The sequence below is a fragment of the Lepidochelys kempii genome, chromosome 9 (assembly GCF_965140285.1).
Source record: "Lepidochelys kempii isolate rLepKem1 chromosome 9, rLepKem1.hap1, whole genome shotgun sequence".
Classification (NCBI taxonomy): Eukaryota; Metazoa; Chordata; order Testudines; family Cheloniidae; genus Lepidochelys; species Lepidochelys kempii.
Genome location: NC_136388.1, coordinates 89,423,063 through 89,435,654, shown reverse-complemented (window position 1 = coordinate 89,435,654; position 12,592 = coordinate 89,423,063). Strand labels below are relative to the sequence as shown.

The 12,592-nt window shown below is 45.1% G+C and overlaps 1 protein-coding gene across 5 annotated transcripts in view; it reads right to left on the bottom strand.

The window, feature by feature from the left end:
• TMEM255A (transmembrane protein 255A) overlaps nucleotides 1-11,935 on the bottom strand; it is a 59,145-nt gene extending 47,210 nt beyond the window's left edge. For 3 of the 5 annotated variants that reach the window (XR_012160987.2, XR_012160988.2, XM_073361312.2), the window contains exons 1-2: nucleotides 11,678-11,934; nucleotides 6,155-6,297 (exon numbers count right to left, since the gene is read on the bottom strand). Coding sequence is in view for 3 of the 5 variants with exons in the window: in XM_073361312.2 (XP_073217413.1) it covers nucleotides 6,155-6,297; nucleotides 11,678-11,735 (201 nt within the window). In the remaining 2 variants the exon portion in view is untranslated. Of the gene's footprint in view, nucleotides 1-6,154; nucleotides 6,298-11,677 lie in introns of all 5 variants that reach the window. The other 2 variants (XM_073361313.2, XM_073361314.2) reach the window with 1 other exon arrangement.
• Between the last annotated feature and the right edge of the window lie 657 nt (nucleotides 11,936-12,592).

Here is a 12,592-nt window from a genome sequence, read left to right as displayed (position 1 = left end):
GCAGCCGCTGGGGGTGGGGGGACACCACTGCTGCCGGGAGCTGCGGGGGTTCCCCCTGCCACCTGCAGCTGCTGGGAACTGTGGGGCTCCCCCGCCACCCAGGTGCTCAAGATTCTGTGACCTCCGTGACTAACTCGTAGCCTTACCGATGACCCACCAACCCTTGCATAGCCACAGAAAAGTAGCCCTTCCTGTTGATGTACTCTGTGGCAAAGTGGGCTGGTGCTAAAACAGACGGCAAGCATATCCCTATTGCCTCACCGCAGTTCGGGAACCCCACTGCTGCAAATCCATCCACTATGTCCTGCAGTTTAATGGCCCCCCATACTCGCATGGCAACAGCCCCCATTGTGGATTTACCAACTCCAAAACAATTTCCCACTGACTAGTAGCAATCCAGCACTGCCAGCTTTCGCTGAGTTACCGTCACTCACTTCTTAACTGTCAGTGCAGCTGTCATTCTGGTGTCCCTGTGCTGGAGGGCTGGGGTGAGCTCGGCACACAGATCCAGGAATGTGGCCTTTTGCATCTGAAAGTTCTGCAGCTACAGTTTGTCATCCCGAACCTGCCTTACAATGCGATCCCACCAGTCAGTGCTTGTTTCTTGGGCACAGACACAACACTCAGCTGTCTGCAACTGCTCCATGAATGCCGCCAATAACCTTTAATTGTTTTTTTCTGTGTCCCACAGCAAACTGTCCCTCCACAAAATCATCATGTCCCCCACTGCTCCGCTTCTTCCTCTGGCTCTGCAAATATCAGGGGATCGTTTGTCCTGTTGATGACAGTAGTGCAGAGCTGTGGAGGCTCCATGAGTCTGTCAGAGATGGCAGACAGTGAGAAGTGCCATGCAGGTTTGTGAGATTTAAAAAAAAGGTGCAAAAATGATGGGATAAGGATGGCATTATGGAATGGAGAAAGTTGCACGATGGAAACATGACCCCTTGTTCCCAGTCACCTCTGTGCGAGTTGTTTTTTGTCCCACAATGCATCACCAACATTTCCCAAAAGACAGTGAACCAGATCATAGCAAGTTGCACACTGGGATGCCTACCCATGGTGCACTGCACTGTACATTCACACAAGCACTCCTGGTGAGTATGTGCAGTGTCCACTCAAGGAGCCAAGTGTGCGCATGCATGGGCAATATCCTAACTGCGGCAACCAGAGTTTGTAGTGTAGACACGTCCTCAGACTCTCCTCCCAAATTCTAATCCATTTTCAAACACTAATTGTAGTATGTAACTATAACGGTGGAGACACACCACCACGGAGCCTCCTGCTGGTCGTGCTGGGAATTAGCTCTCTTGGACCACCAGGGTGCCTTTTACTAGAGGTTTCTCACTCGCCTTTACTTCCACTTCCTCCACCACTTCCTGGACTTGCGTTGCTCCTGGACCGTGGCATCCTCTTTGGGACATGCTCCTCTGGCTGTGCCCCAGCCCACTGCCTCCCCCGTTTCAGGGGAGGGGCCGTCCTCGGTCCCTCTACTTGCCTCAGCAGCCAACTGCAGTTTCTAGTCTAGCCCCTGGCTTCAGGGGCAAACTGCAGTCTGGATTTAGGCCACTCTCCTCATTGGCAAGTAGGGAAAAAAGGGGAGGTGGGGACCCAATCCCACCCGGCCCAGGGACTCTATAGCTGGCAGCCACTTACTGCCCCTCCTCCTATTCCCTCTGCCTACTTTCCCTGGGCCACTTCCCCTATTGCCCTACCACCTTCCCTGCCCTTGCTTCAGTCTGGCCATGGTCAGCCAAGAGCATCCCTACTTCTCCAGTGCTCCTCTGCAGACACTTCTTCTGCCTTGCCCTCCAGGGAGAGACTGCCTTTGCTCTGTTGAGCAGCCCTTTATATATAGGCTGCTCCAGCAAGCCTTCTCTTGATTGGCTCTCCCAGTGAGCCCTTTCGTGACTGGCTGGGTTCTGTGCAGCCTCTCCAAAACTGCCTTAACCCTTCTCCTGCCTGTGTGGGGCACGCGCCCCACCACAGTAATCTATCATTTAAATCAGCTTCTGTACCAGATGACTGGAGGATAGCTAATGTGATGCCAATTTTTTAAAAAAGATTCCAGAGGCAGTCCCAGCAATTACAGGCCAGTAAGCCTGACTTCAGTTCCAGGCAAATTGGTTGAAACTATAGTAAAGAACGGATTTATCAGACACAGAGATGAACATGATTTGTTGGGAAAGAGTCAACATGGTTTTTGTAAAGGGAAATCATGCCTCACCAATCCACTAGAATTCTTTGAGAGGGTCAACAAGCATGTGGATACGGGGGATCCAAAGGATATTGTGTACTTAAATTTTCAGAAAGCCTTTACAAGGTCCCTCACCAAAGGCTCTTAAGCAAAGTAAGATGTCATGGAATAAGAGGGAAGGTTCTCTCATGGATCAGTAACTGGTTAAAAGATAGCAAACAAAGAATAGGAATAAACCATCATTTTTCAGAGTGGAGAGAGGTAAATAATGGCGTCCCCCAGGAGTCTGTACTGGGACCAGTATTGTTCAACATATTCATAAATGATCTGGAAAAAGGGGTAAACAGTGAGGTGGCAAAATTTTCAAATAATATAAAACTACTCAGGATAGTTAAGTTCAAAGCAGACTGCAAAAAGTTACAAAGGGATCTTACAAAACTGAGTGACTGGGTAACAAAATGGCAGCTGAAATTCAATGCTGATAAATGCAAAGTAATGCACATTGGAAACCATAATTCCAACTATACATATAAAATGATGGGGTCTAAATTAGCTGTTACTACTTAAGAAAGAGATCTTGGAGTCCCTGTGGATAGTTCTCTGAAAACATCCACTCAATGTGCAGCGGCAGTCAAAAAAGCGAACAGAATGTTGAGAATCATTAGGAAAGCGATAGATAATAAAACAGAAATTCATAGTTCCTCTATATAAATCAATGGTACGCCCACATATTGAATACTGTGTGCAAATCTAGTCACCTCATCTCATATATTGGATATATATTGGAATTGGAAATATATAATATATATATATTTATAATATAGTATAGATATATTGGAATTGGAAAAGGTCCAAAAAAGGGCAACAAAAATTATTAAGGGTATGGAACAGCTTTCATATAAGGAGAGATTAATAAGACTGGGACTTTTCAACTTGGGAAAGAGATGACTAAGGGGAGATATGATAGAGGTCTACAAAATCATGACAGGTGTGGAGAAAGTAAATAAGGAAGTGTTATTTACTCCTTCTCATAACACAGGAAGTAGGGGTCACCAAATAAAATTAATAATCAGAAGGTTTAAAACAAACAAAAGGAAGTATTTCTTCACACAACGCACAGCCAGAGGATTTTGTGAAGGCCAAGACTATAACAGCATTCAAAAAAGAACTAGATAATTTATGGAGGATGGGTCCATCAACGGCTATTAGCCAAGATGGGCAGGGATGCAAAACTATGCTCTGAAGTGTCCCTAACCTCGGTTTGCCAAAAACTGGGACTGGGTGACCGGGGATGGATCACTTGGTGATTATCTGTTCTGTTCATTCTCTCTGAAGCACCTGGCATTGGCCACTGTCGGAACAGGATACCGGGCTAGATGGACCATTAGTCTGACCCAGTATGGCCATTCTTATGTTCTTAATTTCAGACATACTGAAGTATCACTGAAGCCAATGAGGCTTAAGCACCATAAATGCTGTGTTGAACCAGGGCCTATAAACATAAACGCAGTTATAATGGGTGGCTGTGCTTTACTTTTCATATCTGAAGTTATGTCAATAATAGCACTTTTACCAGTAGATCTCCAAGTGTTTTACAAAGGAGTAGCATTATCCCCACTTTACACGTGGGAAAGCTGAGGCGCAGAGAGCAGAAGCGTCTTGTCCAAGGTCACCAAGCAGGCCAGTGGCAGAGCTGGGAACAGAGCCCAGGTTTGCTGAGTCCCAGGCCAGTGCTCCATCCAACAGGCCACACTGCCTTCTGTGAATGCACAAATTAGGCATTCCCAGCAAATAAACCACAGAGCCCTCAGTGTCACAAAGGTTAAGCATCCCACACTACAGCATGACTGTGTGTTGTGTTACCTATATCTCCAAGGCCGGATCCTCAGCTTGTGTAAACAGGCAGGGAAGTCAATGGAGCTATGCCGAGTTATGCCAGCTGAGGATCTGGCCCCAGTTCCTTCTGTTTCCCATGTTAACAGTAAAAAGCAACCCAGGGTACATTTTTATTGAAATTCCCACAAGAAGAACAAAAGCCCAAGGAAGTAATCACTTGATTCAGACAAACATCAATTTAACACAGTTCTTCATCAGCCACCTTGGTAAACTCTGTTTGCACAGAACAGACAAAATAAAGGAAAGAAATAAATTAGTACTAAGCCAATCAGTTATTAGAAACACTGTCAGCACTGTAGAATAGTGTAAAATCTATTATTACAAACTTCAAACAAAACGTAGGACTCCACACAAATTAACTAAGTAGGTGAGAGATAGCATATAAATGAGTTTTCTTTTAAACAAGACACTGCATTCAGGACACCTGGGTTCCTACTCAGAACTGTTACAGTTCTCCTGCATGACCTAAAACAAATCACTTAACCTCCTTATGCTTCCGTTGCCAATCTATAAAATGGGCATTACTTACTCATAGACTATAGAGCACTTTGAGATTACTGGATGAAAAGTGCTAAGTATTATTAATATGTCTGTGTTTAACGATGACTTCCTACAGAAACAATTCTACCTTTGATCTTTGCACAGATCTCCCAGGGAAATCAATGGGACTAAGAATAGAATGTGACCGAATGAGTCCCTTATGGAAAAAATATCCAAACAGAGCCAAAAACTCGCCTGTTTTCAGAAAAAAACTAATTGTTAACTCAATGGATTAGGGTTTTCGTCTTCTGCCATAACAAGGGCATTGAATAATCTGCACTTCGGCATGTTCTATTGCAATTCAAATGTGTGAACAAGACTTTCCCAGGGTGCTACAATCAGAACGAAGCCATTCCTCTGGAGCTATAGAAGCTAGCTTCTTTGGGAAATCTCATAGCATGTGCATACCTTCCAGCAGTCTCTTTGAAGGAGTAAAGAGAAACTCCAGAGCGTTGTGAAACACTGGCTATTTTAAGTATGTACTGGATAACGCAGCAACAGATTACAATGTTCTCATGTGCAGAAAGGTACGTGAGGTCACCGCACATTTCCATCCAGCTGATTAACAAACTAACAGGCAGGGATGCAATCTGAATAGTCAGGTGGCCCTGCCTGCTACGCTGAGTATGTTAATTAAATCAGTGCCCTCAAGAATCTGAGTGCCAATGGGAACAGTGAAGGGTTTTGGTTTTTTTGCTGATGGAGACACTTTTTCATTGGAGGTACAAACTCTATTGAGATTAACAACACTCCTCATATAGTCCAGACAGCTGTAAAAAGGTAACAACTTTCAATCGCTAGCAATCAGCTCTGGCTTCCAACCAGAGAACTTCAAAGTGTTTAGGCTCCAAAATCATATTCCCATCACTAAATAAATGTTTACGCTTTATGAATGACTTTCAAGAGGTCTGTGATAGGATCTTATTTTCCCATTTTAATTTTAAAATAGAAATTGGCATGCTAACAGTTTTGACATGGATCAATCCCTTGTCAGCTTGTAAAATGAAGAAATCTAGCACTAACTTCTTTCCGCTTCTTCAACTGTTCCTAGTTTTTTCCAGTCTGGGGCTGTGACCCTGTAAACAACTTTGAATGTAACTTTATACACGATTACACACATGAGCTCAGCGGAACTAATGTTTTGGGCCTTGATTTCCCAGCTGTTTTTGGCATCTCTCTCTTACCCCACACTGGATGAATCAGACTTATGCAAACTAAAAATGTTTTACAACAAACCATATGTCAGCCAAAAATCACATTTATCTGGAGGATTTGGAGCTGTGTAGATCAACATATCATTATTGCGCAAGCCTAGATTGGAGAAGACCGCAATTTGACTGGATGGGATTTTCACATGGACATGAGTTGGAATGTGCAAAACAATAATACATAATAAATGGCAATAAAGTAGCTGAGCAGACGTTAGTATTTAGGAGAGGGTCACCCTTTTATAACATTTGCAGCATTACAAACGACTTTGTAGGCAATAAGTTTTCTAGACCTACCTACGAGTTCTATACTTACAATAACCCCAGGGTAATAACCTCCAACAGTCACATTTTGGGTTCTTGTTGTAGCAGCTAGGCCCACCGTAAGAATTAATACTGACACAATGAGGAGAGTCACAGTTACGTAGAGGGAATTTCTTTTTCTTCTATTGAATGACCCTAAAAACACACATACACAATAGAATTCGCTAATTCCATCTGGGAACAGCAACCATTTCCCAAAGTCCCCCTCCCACCGCCTAGGGTGACCAGATAGCAAGTGTGAAAAATCAGGACGGGGGTGACAGGTAATAGGAGCCCATATAAAGCCCCAAATATCGGGACTGTCCCAATAAAATCGGGACATCTGGTCACCCTCCCACCACCACATGCTGTCAAAACTTGATTTTCTCTCTGACAATGTAATATTCAGCTCTTTTTTATTTCCGTCAGCCATTTCTCACTTTAGCTGAATATATGAACCACTGTAGGTCTGGAATTAAGTTATATCTCTCACTGTTTGGATATATAGCGATGGATCTCAGCTGGTGTAAATCTCCATAGCTCATTTGCCATCAGTGGATTTATGCTGATTTACACCAGATCTAGCCCTTAATGTCTGTGACAATTAATATTATTTTATTACTAGTACATGTATTAAATAAATTATTATTTAGTCTATTTGCTTTTGTTAAATTAAACAGCCACCATACACTTTAAAAGTGAAGTATTTAAAAGGTGATCTCATCACATGATAATAAATACAGGTATCCACAATCTTCTATGTAAATGGGCATTAATAACAACCATTTTTCCTCATCCCAGGTCATAAATATTAAACTATAACTAAGCTGCTGGTATTTTTAGATGCTGTTTGTAAAATGAATTTGTGGATTATTAAAATGTATATAAACTGCCTATAAATCCTTAGATTATGGACTAGATTTTTTAAAAATAAGTTTAAATATGTATAGGGTGCCTGAAAGAGTGTAAATATAAAGTAATGATTCCTTTGCCAGCAGGAAAACCAGTTGTGATGTTCAAACACTATTTTAACCCTACTTATTCAATGTATATTTTGCAAAGTTTAAATCACTTTGCTGATCAATTCTTCTAATTAAATTTTATAAATTATGTAAACATAGCTGAGTACAAGTCAAGTCCAGCCAGCAGGATAACATATTTCCAAAGGTTCCCCTGCCTGGCTTTCTAGATTGCAAGTGCTCTTGGGAGCTGTCGGGGTGATTCTAAATCCAAGTTATGTGAAGTCTGTGGTTCTTAGAATCACCCAAACAGCAACTTCTAAACATTCTAAGGGCTTCCCCAATAGTCTCCATCTGGTATTATAAAGAACCAGCCCAGAGGAACTGCTAAATCTGCTGGGAGAAGAAAGGACCAGCCTAACAGAGGAGAATCCCACACTCAAAGCTCCCTATACAGAGACAGAGAAGTGCTGGTCCAGACACGCCCCATTCCCCCCCCTCACTTTAAATACAGTGAAACCTATACAGCAATCAGCCTTATGAGACAGCCTTCTGTCTTGAGGCCATATTCCCCAGGCACACCAGATGTAATCCCAATTAGCTTTTCTTCATGGTTTATATAAAGATTTTGTATTGATATATAACAATGTAGGTTAGGGGTATGATTTGTTAGCTAAATAGTTACATTGGTACAACCCTTACTATGGATGCAGTTTTATCAATATAAAGGTGCCTTTTAACAGTACAGTTTATTCCCCTTCCCATACAGGAATACCAGTAAAAAACTCCCTTATACTAGGAAAACTGCATGCTCACAAGATGGATTGTACTGCTTTAACTCTACTTATACAGTGAAAGTGGAACACCTTGTGTTTGTAGACAAGCCCTTAAGAAGGCCACCTCCATTAAGAAACCAGTTTTCTGTAGATCTCTCAAATGGTCACTGACCAGTACATTGCATTTCACTGTGTATTACAGAAAGTCTTTAAGGTTCCCTCTTCCCTCCCTACACACAGTGACATCAGGGCAGCCTGATCAGCGTCCCATTGCATCAGATGACATCGCCGTACCACACACTTCAGCATCTTGTTGAACAGCCACTGGGATCACAATTTTGTCACCTCTACTTGTGCAAGTATTTCTGACTCCCACTGATTTCATTGGGACTGCATACGTAAATCAGGTTTACTCATGTGAGTAAGGGTTGCAGGATCAAGGAATAATACCTTGTTACCTAGGGAGGTGGTGGAATCTCCTTCCCTAGAAGTTTTTAAGGTCAGACTTGACAAAGCCCTGGCTGGGATGATTTAGTCGGGGATCGGTCCTGCTTTGAGCAGGGGGTTCGACTAGATGACCTCCTGAGGTCCCTTCCAACCCTGATATTCTATGATTCTATACCAGTAATATTCCGGTTCCAGGCTGATTGAATTAACTTTAGCTGCAGACGTCATGGTCAGTTATCATGCACAGCGACAGCCAGCCAGCTACAAATATTTGGCCCTTAGCTCTGCATACCACTGACCAGTTAACTTTTCCTGTAGTTTCACCATTCCACACACTGGCATCCCTCCCTCCCTCCCGCCCCCCCCCCCCCCGGAGCCATCAACTTCAGTGAAGTCCTTTAACTTTTTAAAAGCAGTCTGAAAGTGCCACCCACTAGGGAAAAAAGTTTCTACATACCGTACATTTCAGAACTAACACAATTTGTCACTGTGGTAGGGGGATGAGTTCCGCTCCAGGGTGGATGCTCATTCCTCCTTTGTTAACGTTATTGATTTGTTTAATATTTCTGATATCCTATGAAAAAAGGCCTTGAAAGATTGGCAAAAACTCAGGGGAACAATGCCTCATGAGATAACAGCATGAGACTGGGGAGAGCATCTCTAGTACAAGTGCTTACCCACGCTAACGTTAACGAACAAAGAACAGGTACAAAACTGCTTCAATAAAAAAAAAAATGATTTCAAACAGCTTCCCCTAAAGCCACTTCCTTCAAAGATAGTCAAAGTGGCTCCTAATATCCAGGCCAGATCTTATCACCAGGCCCTGGCTTTTATTGGCTACAGGATGAATTAGTGTGCATGTGTATAGATGGCTAAGTATTTTTCTGTTTTGTATTTTGCTAAATGTGTCAAATAAGTTAACAATGCAAAATATGCCCTGCTAAAGCATTTCAAATCTGTTGACTTTTAAGGAGAACATTTTCTTTGTATTTACTGCCTGACAAATACTAAAATTTAGCTTTCCCTAATGCTCCATTGTTTGTATTTTATTTATTAAATCCCAATTTAATTATTTTTATAAATTTACATTCCAGATGGATACCTCAAATTCTCAAAGACTTACAGGTTTAACTTAGCCAAATGGGTAGAGCTTGTGGAAAGAAAAGTAAAAAATGCCATCAACTCTTTTATAAAAGAATAACTTAAATTAGTCCTGCATTTTGTCTCATACAGAGTTGCTGTATTAACCAACTTTAATCAACGGTTAATACACAAGCTAGCTTGAATGTAAACTTAAAGTGGTTTAATATATAAAATAGCATGCAAATGGGTTTGAATGCATGCTTAATTGTTTTGGGAAGGAGAAAGGAGGAGATAGAGATCAGTGCTGTTTGTGTTGTACGTTTTGCTAACGTATTTAAAATACGTCTGTCCTTCAAAAAGATAATTCATTTTAAACCTTAGGAGTCCTGATATTCACAACTCTTTAATATATAACACATATCCCCACTGGAAGAAACAAGCTAACACCAGTTTCTTAGGTCACTTTTAAAAGTTTAGGGTAGTTTATCTTTATTTGTATTGTCATGTGTATATCATTCGACCATTGACTAAAAGATAAAATGATTATCAGAAGTGGAGAAGATGGCACACAATGAGCACATATTTAACACTTATTCCTTGGTCATTAAGCCTTTTTACCATTCATTTCCTTTATTTAGAATTGTACTAGTGGTTTTGTGCAATTATTTAATTGAACATACTTAGATTTGTGATCACCGCATTAAAGCATATCTTCCTCTAAAACAAGAAAGAGGCATGAAAAATATATTTATTTGTCATGATTCTCATAAGGATAAATTAAATAGATTTAAAAAATCTCTTTCAAAATAGCCAAACAGCCCCATGAAAGCATATGGCCAAAAGTGATACTTGGGGGGAGGCGGGACGTCTAGTGTGGGCCAGCTCACTGGACGAAAAGGGGACGGAAAAAGGAAGGGTATGCCATTTAAAGGTATTGTTATTATCTGGCTCAGGCTCACAATATCTCTAGCACAAGCTACTTTTACCGCTGTAAGACATTGTCACCCACCTTGTACCCTGAGCTGTGACTTCTGCACAAACACCCTTTCAAACAAACCTTGCACAAAACAAGACACTCTACATGTGTCTGACAAAGTGGGTATTCACCCACGAAAGCTTATGCCCCAATATGTCTGTTAGTCTATAAGGTGCCACAGGGCTCTTTGCCGCTTGCACAAAACAATCTTTATATATTCAGCGGCTCTCAAGAACAAGTCTACAGCATTCCCCATCACTGCAGAACCTGACCCAGAATTAGCGCTTCATTAAAGCATAGAGCAAGAGCAGGTAGTGTTCCTGATACATAAAAAGGCTGAAAAACACATTAGCTTCCTGCTCCGCACCAAATTAGGGAGATAAGGGGGAAAGCGCTTGGAGAGAGGCTATGAATTCTGCAACATTTCCTGAAACATGCTGCTCCAATTGCAAACGGGAAGCTACCTAACCATACAGTGTTTGTTGTAAACCTGCATTGTCCTGTGTTAGACACCATATTCAACGGAAAATGGATTTCAGAGCCATGCTCGAGAACCAAATGATTAAACTTGCTCTTAAAAATGTGCAGATTTTTAAAAAATCCTCTGTGGGCACTACCAATGGGCAGGAGGGAGGGACGGCCAGCGCCAGCGTAAAGAGAAGCCACTGCTCGCCAACGCTTTGCAAAATGTGGCCAGTAACAAGAAGTTTAGAAGCCCCACCGAGGCAAGCCTGGAGAAAAGGATGATTTGAACCACTTGCTGCCTGCTCATGCCGCCACTGGTGTGGCTGTGCAAGGGGCCGGGGGCTTGGGCCCCTGGACTGGCGCGTTCACAGAAGCGCCAGCCGCAGACGGAACCTCCGGTCCCAGGCCGGATCGCATCGCATCGCAAGGCGAGGGAGGGAACCCCGCCGACTGCCAGCGATTTGCACCGCGCAGCAGGCCCCACGCCTCTCTCTCGGCATCAACCCGATTCCCTGGCAGGAGCGGGGCCTTGCCGGTGTAAACGGGGGAGAGGGGGCCGCTGCGGGGAGCTGAGCGACCCGCCTTTCGCCCGGCTGCCATCGGACCTGCCCGCTTCCCCCAGAGCGCCAGGCGCCCGGGCAGAGCAACGAGGGCGCCGCCGGCCCGGCCAGGGGACCCGCCAGCCGGCCCCGGGGCAGGGGGAGCGGGGCTGGACGTGCCCTCCCCGGGGCGGGCAGCGGGCGAGGGGCAGGGGGCTGCCTGCAATCCCGCCGCGCCCCGAGCCCCCGGCACTGCCCGCTGCAGCGCCCGGCCCGGCGGGGGGCACTTACCCGCGGAGTCAGGCAGGGGGACGGCGCTGGAGCGCTGCGGAGTCAGGGACTGGCGCATGCTGCCGGCTGCCACTGCGCTGCCCAGCCGGGCCCCGGGGGCGAGCGAGCGCCTAGGAGGCAGGAGCGCGGCGCCTCCTCCCCGGCCCTCTGCGCCCAGCCGCGGCCGCGTCCCCCAGCGCAGCCCGCCTGGCCATGCCCGGGGCAGCTGCTCGGGAGGCGGCCGCTGGCGCCTGCGCAAGGCTTCCCCTGCCCAGCTCGGCGGGGATCCTGCGCCCCACCACAGGAGGAGGGCCCGGGGGTGCCAGCCCGGCGGGCAGCCAGTGTCTCTTCCCCCCCCCCCTCCCGGCCCCAGCAGCATCCGGGGGCTTGCGGGGCTTCAGCAAAGGTCCCGATCGGGTGGGCGAGTGCGGGAGAAGGGGGGCAGCCAGAGAACCATTAACAAGCCCAGTAACAGCAATGGCTAGTTCCTGCTAAATCAGTGCAGGGCCACCTGGCAGCGATGCCCAGTGGCCTCTGCACGGAGCCCGGCCGTCACAGATCCCATCCCGTTCGCTGGGACAGGTTGTTTCCAAAGCGTTCTTCCATTTGCAGGTCATCGTTGCACGGTTCAGCCCTGCTGATCCCCAGAGTTCTGGGGTGTTCCGTTCTGGCTCCAGCCAGCGCTGCGGACGGGCCAGTTGCAAAGCGGGGCTCCAGGGCTGGGTCACATGCTGCAGCTCACACCCATGTGGTTTAGGGGCATTGGCGAGATCTGAGGTTTTTTAAAACTCATTGCAGAGATGAGAGAAACATGTGGCGTTCAACTCCCAGTACTTTCTTCCCCAAAGTTCAGGGTACTTGCCCTGTTTCCCGTTTTTCTACATGTCTGGGCTCCTGGAGTTATGTGATTAGGTGAGACTCTGAGCTTTTATTTAA